Raw genomic sequence first — 11,422 nt, 5'->3', positions numbered from 1 at the left:
GACTACCAAGTCAGCAGGGAGGAACAAGAAATCAGTGCTAGGCAAGAGTCTTAATTTCCTGCAGTCAGTAATGAAGTGTGTTAATTACCTACGTTACGTCCTGTGAACTGCTGATCAGAGGTTCTTTCCATTAATAGCACAGGGAATCTCCACTTTAGTATTGCTTGCTAGATAAGGGGTGGGAGGGGTTTGCAACTAAAATATTTATGTTAGGTATTGAAGATAGACAGCCTATATAATGAGGCGCTAATGTCACTGAAAGAAAGAGTGTTCACCTCCATGAGAAAGTTCCGGACTCTGGGTCCAAAATGAGCAAAGGTACATGTAAATGTAAGTGGTACACCAAATACCTAAGAGGGTACTGGGATTTCAGATACAGCTTCTAACCTCATTAATTCCTGCTGACCAGCTGTAGCCAGCTTCTTGTCAAATGAGCTTGCTAGATTCCATTCACACTCCAGTTTGAAGTAGAATAACTGTCTAGCCCAAAACCAATACAGAAAACCAGGATTCCTCTTCAAGGCTTAAGAGGGAACTGCAGTTTTTAAACAAATAAATATTTTCTGGATCTTTTTTGTTTTAACCTGCATTTGAATCAGTGCTAAACAAAATGCACAAATCCATTAACACCGCAGGTCTATTCTTTTTAATCTGTCCAAGATCACCAGAAAAAGTATCAGGAGAAAAATAAATCTATGGCTGAAAAATTAAAACATACTCACCTAAGTCTCAACACAATGCACAATGTATACTTCTAACTCTGTTGCCAAAATGTGTCTCTTAAAATAAATGCCAGAAATTTATTTTTTCTACTACAAAAAAAATATTTGGTTATTTATCAAGGTAAGGAAATGCTATGTTGTTACTTAAAACTACCCAAATGTTTTAAGTGCCCCAGAAATAAGTCTCATGCACGTAATTCCATGCTTCTGCATTCCGTAGGAATAAGACAGTCTGCATTTCCTTTTCTGCTACTAGAGGATCACACAAATGAAGGATTTCATGAAGATTTTGGATTTGGTTTTAAATGAGTCTTCCAAAGTGTCAGTATGTGTGGCTCTTGGTTCAATTGACAGATACTTTCTAACTGCACTCAAAAAGGACTGAAATAAGCTGTTTGTACAAAATTTACAAGATCCAAAATAAAATAAAAAAAAAGCCCAAAACCCAAACAAAACCAAACAAACCCTGAAAAAACATCAAAAGAAAAAAAAACCCACACCAACTTTTAAAATCAGAAGTATATGCTATTGGGCAAATTAACATTGACCAGGTACCTTTGTGCTATTTTAAGATTCACTAAAATGATTTCTTAAGGTTACTCAAACGCTCTGTTGCCTTGCAAAGTTTTTAAATTCTGATAACAGTTAAAAAAAAAAAGGCTCTATGTAAGATATAAGATACACCCGTTTTATTTATTGTTCAGTCATTACTAGGCATTTGGCTCAAACACTTAAACATGGCAATTACAGTAGATACAAGACCAAATAAAACTATTACAATTGTTTTGTAACCCATTCCTAGAAGTATTGAAAATGGGCATGAGGCAAATTCCAGACACATTATCACTTAGATTTTATTTACTTACATATATCACATCAAATTTCAGATGTTAAGAGTTTATATTTCCTTGTAACAAAATGCAATGTAAAAGCAAGATGACCTTATCAAAATAATTGTTATTATTCTATATGCAGCATTAGGTTATTATTTATTCTAAAAATAAAAAAGTTTTATAAACAGTGATAAAAACGTAGAAGCTGGTATATTAAAACTTTTTACATTTTCACTAAAACGGCAAGTTTCAAGATGACAAGGAAAAAATGCAGGCAGTGTTAGGACTTACAAAGGCATTATGAAGAGGTGTACACAGTGCATTGCAAATCTGCAGGTGTACAAATGTTATCTACTGCTCTGAACAGTCAGAAAGTCACCGAATTTACAGACATATGCTATTGATTTTTTAGCGGTCTAATTAGGAGGTTCTACTAGTTATCATTAGAACCACCTCAGATCTTCAACGATCCTTAAAAATGAACAACCAGTTCGAAAAGTGCTAGAGGATACTGAATGGCGTACCCTAAGTTTGCCCTGATGTTGTATTCTTCCATAGACATCAGCTTATAGACACAGTAGACAACTGATTAGACACTGTAGATGGACTTTTCAATTAATGCATGTCAATTGTTCTTATTTTACCTGTGTTTTGTATTAAATGAAAGAGAAGTGTTTGAAAGCAAGTCATGTGTGAGCTATGCTGCATACCTGTGGGTATTACAGCTTCAGATAAGCAGAAACTCTTGCCACATACACAACGACTGGGGTGGACGTTTCCCAACTCTTAATTCATATGCCAGCATATAAAAAGAAAGGTTTGTTGCCAATGGCAGCTCCAAAGCACTCCTCTTGTACTCCTAGGCTGAGCTAAATGAAAAGTAACATTAGAGAACAGAGGTGGCTTTTGCTTTATCAAATTGAACAAAACTGTACAAATATTGAATGTGAGGGAAGAATACAAATCAGCAAAGAGCGGTTGGATCAGAAATATAAAACTGTATACAATTGACTTTCAAATTTGTCTCCTCTGTAGCCAGGCAATTAAAGTCAAAGAAAAGAAACCATTTCAATTGCCCAGAGGTAAGCGCAGGCTCTACAGCAAGGAAATGAAAAGAATGAGAAGTAGTAGTTCTATTTGTCAGAGACACTCTGCCTGGAAAGGATTAAAAGCACTTTCCTCATTTGAGGAAAAGTGGGTATACCCAAAATGTCTCAGTCAAAATCTGCTTACTCCAGCAGGATGTGTTTTCCCATGAAACTTCTTACCAAGAAGTTACTTTGGCAAGGCAGTCTGCTTTTCCAGGAAGTTTAGCAGCGAGCAGTGATTAAAAATACCACAGTTCCAATAACACCGGTCAGCCCTTCTACACAATGTCCTCAGTCTGTGGATTAGAGGGGTATCCTTGCCTGCTTTCAGCAGGAATCGTTTATTCTTTCCATACTTCCCTAGGACTATGCAACACCTCTCTAGCAGCAGTCATATTTCTTCCTTGGAATTTGTTCAATGGGTATAAAGACAAATTATATACTTGCTATCTGTGACTACCACTGATGTGTTGTAGGCTTGTCCAGGCAATTAAATATTGATCTTAATTTCTCCTTCACACCACATTAGTGGTAGGTACTAGTGAAGACCATCAGAAAATCAATACAAGAAAAAAAAAAAAGAGTGAGAACCACTGTAAGAAATCACTTTTGCTAATAAAAATTTACATTTTGTTCCTAGCATATGACAATACAGACAAAAAGCCAGAACAGCAAAATGGAGAGTGAGGGAAGAAGACAAGGGGGAACTGGTACTCCCTTCCGCGTAGTCAGTTTCTTGCTCAGTTTCCTAGTGGTTTGCCTTGTCTAGCAGGATGTTTGGCTTTCTCCACTAGAGTAAAACAAACATGAATTGAAGAGATGGGTACCAACTAAGAGGCACACAGCCACTGAATAGGTGGTTTGTATCACTGACATTGAAATTAGCTAAATTTGAGCTGGTCCCATTTGCTTTCCACATAAGGTAAAATAAATTAAAGAAATTATATATATATATGCTGAGACTCCTACATTTCCTTCCACAGAGTAATAGGTAGACTTCAAAGACTTTTAAAATGAAAAACTGAAGTTTACTTTTCCTTCTACATTCTTAGCAAGCATATCTGACTACATTACATTTGTAGCTGGAAAAGCTCCATTTTCAGAAAGAAGATGCAGATAAATATAATTACTTGGGCATTAATAAAGATTTCTAGACATAAGCTCTGAATAATGTAACCTGACATAATGGACATAGAAATACAAATTAATGATTTCAGCTCTAACCCAGTAAAGCAGTGTAAGCTATTGTTAAATGTCAAGCTTTTCAACTCTTTTGTGAATCACTTTTGATCAAAAACTATGATAGATTACACCTCTACAACAGTCCTGCTTACTTATGTAGATTAGTTCCTTTTCTTAAATTGCCTTAACTGGAGGTAAGGCTTTAAAAACAACACAAATGGACATCACTTTTTTTCTGTGCATAGTAACCCATCAAGAGGAATTAATCTGTGCTGTTCTAAAAGCATACAAAGAAACAAATCATCCATGCTGAAAAAAACCCCACATTTAAGCAGTTCTAAGGAACAGATGGGATTAGAGGGATTATAGAAAAGGTTACTCCTTAACATGAGTCATTTTAAAAAGACTGAACTCATCAGCCATTGAAGTAGTTTCCATTCAATCCATAAAATATATAAAGTGGGCATAGATAGAGAACATCTTAATTTACAACTGGAAAAGACTTCTTAAAATTTGAAAACTGCTTAACTTCTATGCAAGTATTGAGTAACTAAGAATGTGTATCTCATCCTACATGTTAATTCTCTCTCTTTGTCTTTTTTCTCAAGGTTTTCTACTCTCAGTTTCTAAATCTCTGCAGAAGGTAGATGAAGATATGTTGCTAACCACATTAGGAAAAACTTTCCGAAATGGAGATACAACTGGGAACAGAGGAGCTATACCTTTGCTAAAGCATTATAAGACTGAAGACAGTAGTGTTTTGGATGAAGAAGATGACAGAAACGTGAAGTTTTTGGTGAGTTTTCAGTTTTATGTTTTGGCTTAATCATAAAACAAATATTCTCTTTATAGCCCTTTAGAAAACGTACAAGGATTTAAAGCAACAACCTGGCGAATATATAAAAAATAGCATACTATAGTCAAGACTAAATTTTCAACTGTAAGAATATAATTCCAACATTTAAAATGTGTTGGACAGTTGAATAAAAGAAAGCTGATTTTTTACAGAATTATGTGTACCCAAAACTTGAGGAGGAAAAAGCCTGTATTTATATTTGATTCAGCATGTCCCTATATGCATCAACAGGTTTTTAACTTCACCAAATACAAGACTCATTATTTTCTCCCATTCCTTACCATAAAACCATTGCAGCCAAAGATGTAAAGCAATTAACTACTTTTAAACATTCTTATTAGATATGATTTTAAGTCATCTTGAAATATAAATCACTTGCACTGCTAAGTATAAAGTATAAAAAGTCAAGTATAAAAAGTGACCACAACTGACTTTATTTACTGCTACTCTTGTTTTCCCTTAACACAGGACACAGGCTCCAGACATGATTTCTTAAATCATGTTATGTCAATCAACTTAAGTAGAAAGCAACTACCTTATTTTGCACTGAAGGGAGCCATGGCTTTCCCAGCTGACACTGAAATTCGAAACATTGAATCAATACAGCAAAGAGAGACTGCAGATGAAGAAAATTCACCTAAATTCCCTATAGGAAGAAGAGATTTTGATGGTAAAGATATTTTCATTTTACACAAAAAATATTTCATTCTCATAAAGTATAATGCAATGCCTATACAGGAATTTGATAAAGATTCATTTAGAAACTTCATGTCTATTGTGTTCAGCGCACAGGAGAGGAAGTATTTGTTAAGCTTGTTCAATTAGTATTTCCAGAGGCCATAAAGAATTCTAGATCTTTGATATTTTAAACTTCCAGATATTTTTTTTTCTCTGTAGTGCTCAGGTGTATGCTGGGAAGAGTCTATCGACCTTGTTGGCAAGTCTGAAAACTTCTGACCTACACCACCTTCTTTGAAGACCAAACATTTTATTATGAGTTTAATGTAACTTGAAGTTACTGTGTTTCAGTGTGGCTATACATATGCATCCAAAAATGCTTTCCCATAGCATTGTAGAAGGAGAAGTAATTCATTACCAAAAAAGAACATAGCTGTAACTACTAACAATGTATTGTTATCAAAAAATAAAAGACTTCCGCATAATCTAGGTTTGTAATTAATTGTCTAATATTACACACAAGCTCCTTCCATGTATTTTAGTATGAAAGGAAGCAGTTCATTAATTTCACCCTTTTCTTGCAAATCTGAACCAGCCAACATACCATATATGTCGAACAAAACCTTATAGTCGAAAAAAGTGAGTTAATTTTGCCTGACCAGCAATCAACTTATTCTTGCTTGCAGTTTTGCTGTGTTTTCTTTTTCCACCAGTTTTGCTGTCTAATTCCTTCTGAGGATTGTTTGAAGTCTTAGGTCTTTTAGCAATTTTTTGCAAAGACAGTTCACTTTCCTTATCGCAGATTACTTTGTCATTATTCAAATCCATCTGTTCATTCTTGGAGTTCTCACTTCTTGGCTGACAACTCAGCTTTCCCATTTCTGTGTAACTTCTAGTCTGGTGAACATTTTCAGAAATAGTTCCAAGCACTGGTACATCAAGACAGGAATTCATACCTTCTGTCATGTAAGAATATCAAAAACATATGTGAAGAAATAAAAAGTTACCTGGGATTATTCATTCTTTTTCTATCAGCGGACTGCCTGTGTGTTTTTTTAAATCAAAACTAGTGCTTTATCTGTAAAACAAAACTATGCTGGTCATTGCAGTTACATTTGCTATATGTTCGTAAGTGCATTGCCAATTTAAAATGACATTGCTCAAAAACATGTAATAGCAACTAACTTAGGGAATTTGATTTATAATATTAAGGTATTGGAAAATATGATTAAAGAGCTTATAAGTTATATATATGATACGGTTTAGGGTGCAGTAAAAAATGTTTTCCCTTTTTAATGGCAAAAAATATACTTTAGCTTGCTTTTGTAAAGTAAGAAGAAACTTTTTCATAATATATGTAAAACGTATCAATTTTTTAACCTCAAGACAGCATCAATGCATATTTTTTTGAAACATATTTATATTTCCAAAGCATTAACATTACAGTTTTGATGCTAAGACAGTTAACTGATCATAGCTTACAGACAGCAATGAGATGTCTTTTTTTTTTTTCTTGAAAACTTATTTGTACTTGAGTTTTACTAAAGCCTGGTTTGATAACACTTGAAATATTAACTATCACATTTACTTATTCAATCCTACTACAGCTTACCTGTGAGATATCCAGCTTTTAAATGTTGCTTTGGTGCTGGATGTATGCAGGTTGGAATTCGGCTACTGCTGAGGAAATGCTGATACTTTGTTTCACTCAACTCGTTTTTATATGTACATGCAAACTGAGATTTGATTGAAGATGGTTTCATCTGCAAATAACAATCTGGTATTAGCTTTAATTATTTACAAAAGTGAAAGACAACACCTGCAAGATTAGTGAAATAATAAGTTTCCCCATTCTTCTTCCCTGAAAACTTTTTAGACCACATAAAATACCAGAAAAATGAGTACACTCATGTTAAAAAATATTTATGAAGTATTTATTTACAAAGTGTAAAGCCTTTCAAGAATATTTATAAATTCTTCTATTAAAGTCCTAAAACAATTTTAAAATCTTTTTTCACCTCTTTCTGAAAAGTTACACATTAACTTTTAAAGCTTCAAGCTAAGATTTTCTGTCAAATTTAGCCCCCTCTTTCAATAGACTGCAGATTCTAGACTCCACCACTTTGAGTAGTTGTCCTAGCTGCTATGGTCAATTATCATACTTCTACGGGTCATCACCTTTGATTTGTCTGTTCATAAATGCCAAGTATATGACAAGTCTCACCACTTAACCAATTTATATGGAGGTAAGCATAACAGCAACACTGAAAAGGAATGATAAGGAATATAAACTAAGCTTCAATATACTTATACCTAAAATTGGAATATAAAGTATTATTTCAGATCTTTCTTTGGCAAATTTCAGATTTCCCATTTACTCACAAAATAAAGCCATTCCGTCTTTGAATGCCAATGCCTAATTCCACATTTGTCAAAACATACCCATACAGTGTAAGCTGCCAGAAACCTACAATAGTAAAAAGCACTGTTGTATCTGGGTGTGCACGCTCATCTCCACCTTCTAGTCTTGGAAGCAGGGAACCTAGTCTCAGCACAGGTATATCAAAATATTTGGCTCAATGACAGAAAAAAATATTTCAATATATTAAATATATCCATATTTAATGAATCCATGTTTACAGGTCAAACTTCCTCAGTTTACACTTAAATTACAGCTTCACAACAGCTTGGAATTTCAGGGTCAAGCTTTGTAATTTCTGACCAGTTTATCACAAATGGTATAGATTCTGCAAGATAAATTCTACTCTCATCCCCACTGGATTATACAAAATATGTTGAAACATAAAGCACAGAAGAGATAATTACAATATATTACTTTTTTTAGCTAATAATTCTATTATAACATCATAGATAAGTCATATTTGAGCTGAACAGGTGCTACATACAAATATCAGGAAAAAGCTAAAACAAGAAACGTCACAAAAAATATTAGTGTATATATAGATAGATAAAAGGAATGATTTGTCAAGTATGAGGTTTACAGCCACTTTTCTGATTAAAAATTTTGTATTATGCAAGTCTATTTTTCCTCTTAACACAAGCATGTATCAATTTTGCAGTTCAGGTTTGACCCTTATAGGTATGTTTTTCTTCTAACTCAAAACCTCAGATTTAGACAGAATGAAAGAAAATAATATGTTCCCAGAAATTTCCTTTCCCAGGGGCCTTCATCCACAAAATCCAGTCCCAATTTACACCACTTTCATCAGATACTGGGTTCTTTCATATAAACTAACAGACTAACTTTTTATCATTGACATGCAACCTAAGTGTCTCTTCTTCTTCCTGATACTGCAGTTGACTAGGTGAACACACCTAGTCTTTTTGGAAAAAACGTAACCCATCTATTTACAGAAATGTAGTTCCTTCTGACTTAATATATCTGTACATATATAGTATTACCTTAAACCTCAGTATTCCCTTCTAGAGTTAAAAAGATCCAGTTGTCCCAAACAGCCTGAGAAAGAAAGGTGGATTCATCAGGAGGAACTAGCCAGCCTGACTCTCAGCAATTCTAATCTATCTAAGTGTTAAACTACTCTGTACTTAAAACATTTCCTGTAAGGTAAGACTATATACATAGATATTTACAAGGTTTTGTGTGCTTTAAATTTGTGCCTTAGCTCAATGAGTCATTAAGTGTATGTCATTAACTTTATACTCTTTTCAGAAAATGTTTTGAAGGCTAGAAAAGCCATATACAGAATAAGCTTAAAAAAATTTAAGTAATTAAAAAGCAACTCTAATCCAATTTAAACCTAATCAACATCCTATTCTATAATTACAATATTCAGACTATATGGGCTTACATTTTCTTTAATGTTACTGTAATATTAAAAAAAAATATTCCTGTATTTGCTGTTTCTGAAACACTTCACCTTAATCCTTTAAAATTCCCTCAATTCTTAATTACTCTTCAGCAAGTGACAGACAAAAAATTACACAATAATGTGCACAGGGTTCTATCACATATTCCTATTGCAAGAGGCAAATAACTTACTATTTGTGCTGAGCTGATGATCAACACAGCACAACAACCATCAAACTTGAGCAAGAAAGCCTGACAGTTACCATTCTATAACCAATAAATCCAGTTATGTCTGGGGGTTTCTTTTTACCACCCCCATTCAACACTTCAATAATTCAGTTTGTGGGGATTTGAATATGTGAAGTCAAAAGGACAGAAATCAAGCTTAAATACAGAAAACTTGCAGCACAAACCCATCTGCCTGTTTCAACTTCACTGAAGCTTGAAATATGCCTCAAAACTTCACTCTACTGCACCACATACCAGTTAGCCATTCGCAAACAGTAGACAAAGCTCTACCAAATATGACTGTTTCAGATGATGTTAGTACTAATCTAGAGGGTACATATAAATCGCGAGTGCAAGACTGAATTTGTTGAAGCAGTCAAACTTCCCAGCTAGTCTAGGAATGTATATTTGCCAGTAAACACAAGTGAATGACACTGAGTGAAATAGTAGTAAGTAATTTTAGGAGGCTGAAGGCAGAACACAAAAGAGCACAAGTCTAGCGCTGAATTAAAAAGTAGAGTTTACTGGAATGTTATTAAAGAAAAAAAAAGAAAAAAAAAGGAGGAACTTAAAGCTTGATTGGAGTACACATAATAAAGCCTATCAACAGCTTGAAATAGCTTTCAGAAATTAGAGGTTTTTTATATTAGATTTCCTGAAATCCACTGCTTTGAGGGGACCCAGCTCTGGGAGAGCAAAAAGATGTTGGGAGCTCAATTTGCTAACCAAGTAGTTGCACACAAATGGCGTACAATGAATTCAGACTTACTATCCCCTCTCCTATTCACAAGCAAGTGGGATGCTGCTGTTATTCCTATACAAAGAAAGAAGTTCTGCTGTGTTTCAGAAAACGGGGTTTGTTGTTATCACTGCTCAGCTGGAAGACAGTATGATAGAATTTAAGACAGCGTTTCAGAACATGTAGGTCAATTAGTAGCCCTAATGAGTAGATAAAGCAGGACATTCTCCCACCTTGACTTCTACAGCTAGAGAAGTTTTTCAGTTGTTTGAGATGCTAATGTAAAACATCCATTTTCATATGAAGTATTAATGGTGCATGCTCTATTTATTTCTAAATCTATTCCAGATCTCCTTCGAGCAGCTACATACAGACAGTACTGCCAATATTTAGTCACTAAGAATGTTGAGATTTGGGTTTTATACACTGGAATGGCATAATAGAATTTGAAAACCTACATCAGTAACAACAAACACATGTTTTTATTTTCTAGCCAAGCAATTAGAGTACAATTTGGAAGAGTAAAAGAGATGAAAAGAGAAAATGTATTTTCTCCACCCTTACCCTTGTCCTTAAAGAAAAATATATTGAAGGTAAGTTGAAAGACAAAGTTGAAAAAGGGAAGGGATGCAAAGGGAAGAGTAACAAAACAATAAATGGTAAGTATCATTGCCAAACCAAGGTATTATGTTACTCAAACATGAAAAATGTCCTGAATAGCTCAGGTAATGGCAAGCTTTTACTGTACTGAAACTCTCAGTTTTTTGTAGCATGATATTGTAGCAGTCTTTTGCTATCCCAAATTAATCTACAACTTTTGTGAGAACATTTAGCCTCAAATCACCTCATTACTAGGGTTTCAAAAATACTCAAAACTCACAGCTGTGGGTCCTAGGAAAGTAGTTTAGGGGACCTGTAGAAACAAAAATGGTATTTTCTACACAAGTGCAGTTTATCAACTGACACTATAATAAAGTCTTTCTTCCGATTCTGTGCTGAACTTAACCTTTTCCCCCTCCCCCTCTGTCCTCAAGATACTAATTTTTAGCAAACTCCATACACATCAAAGCTACTAGTCAGCTTAGTATTCTCCACAGTTATAATCCACTTAGAAATAAATATTTCTTGCTACAATAGATGAGACTACTATCTGAGGAAGATTGTTTTCTCTATTACTGTGAATTTTCTGTTCACAATTACAGTGGGCATAAAGAAAACTCTTCATAACTTCCTGTTAATAGTTTTCCAAGTCACAGTTTATTTGTAC

The 11,422-nt window shown here is 34.3% G+C and overlaps 2 protein-coding genes across 4 annotated transcripts in view; one reads left to right on the top strand and one right to left on the bottom strand.

The window, feature by feature from the left end:
- Positions 1-1,386: 1,386 nt before the first annotated feature.
- PMCH (pro-melanin concentrating hormone) lies at positions 1,387-5,506 on the top strand. Its single transcript, XM_040594329.1, has 2 exons — positions 1,387-4,621; positions 5,150-5,506. Exons 1-2 carry the CDS (start codon positions 4,382-4,384, stop codon positions 5,504-5,506), a joined length of 597 nt encoding a protein of 198 aa, XP_040450263.1. The 5' UTR covers positions 1,387-4,381.
- A 67-nt stretch (positions 5,507-5,573) lies between these two features.
- The window catches only part of LOC121088376 (PARP1 binding protein), a 56,829-nt gene continuing 50,980 nt past the window's right edge, over positions 5,574-11,422 (bottom strand). Inside the window, exons 10-11 of one of the 3 annotated variants that reach the window (XM_040594322.1) lie at positions 6,972-7,122; positions 5,574-6,318 (exon numbers count right to left, since the gene is read on the bottom strand). In XM_040594322.1, the coding sequence (XP_040450256.1) occupies positions 5,984-6,318; positions 6,972-7,122 (486 nt within the window). In that variant the 3' untranslated portion in view covers positions 5,574-5,983. Of the gene's footprint in view, positions 6,319-6,400; positions 6,438-6,971; positions 7,125-11,422 lie in introns of those variants that run through there. The other 2 variants (XM_040594323.1, XM_040594324.1) reach the window with 2 other exon arrangements.

The sequence above is a fragment of the Falco naumanni genome, chromosome 5, assembly GCF_017639655.2.
Source record: "Falco naumanni isolate bFalNau1 chromosome 5, bFalNau1.pat, whole genome shotgun sequence".
Taxonomy (NCBI): Eukaryota; Metazoa; Chordata; class Aves; order Falconiformes; family Falconidae; genus Falco; species Falco naumanni.
This window is presented reverse-complemented; position numbering and strand designations above follow the sequence as displayed.

Coding starts and splice junctions, on each gene's coding strand:
- PMCH (XM_040594329.1), top strand. CDS start 4,382: ATGTGTATCTCATCCTACATGTTAATTCTCTCTCTTTGTCTTTTTTCT. Junction 4,622..5,149: donor ACAGAAACGTGAAGTTTTTG/GTGAGTTTTCAG, acceptor CCCTTAACACAG/GACACAGGCTCCAGACATGA.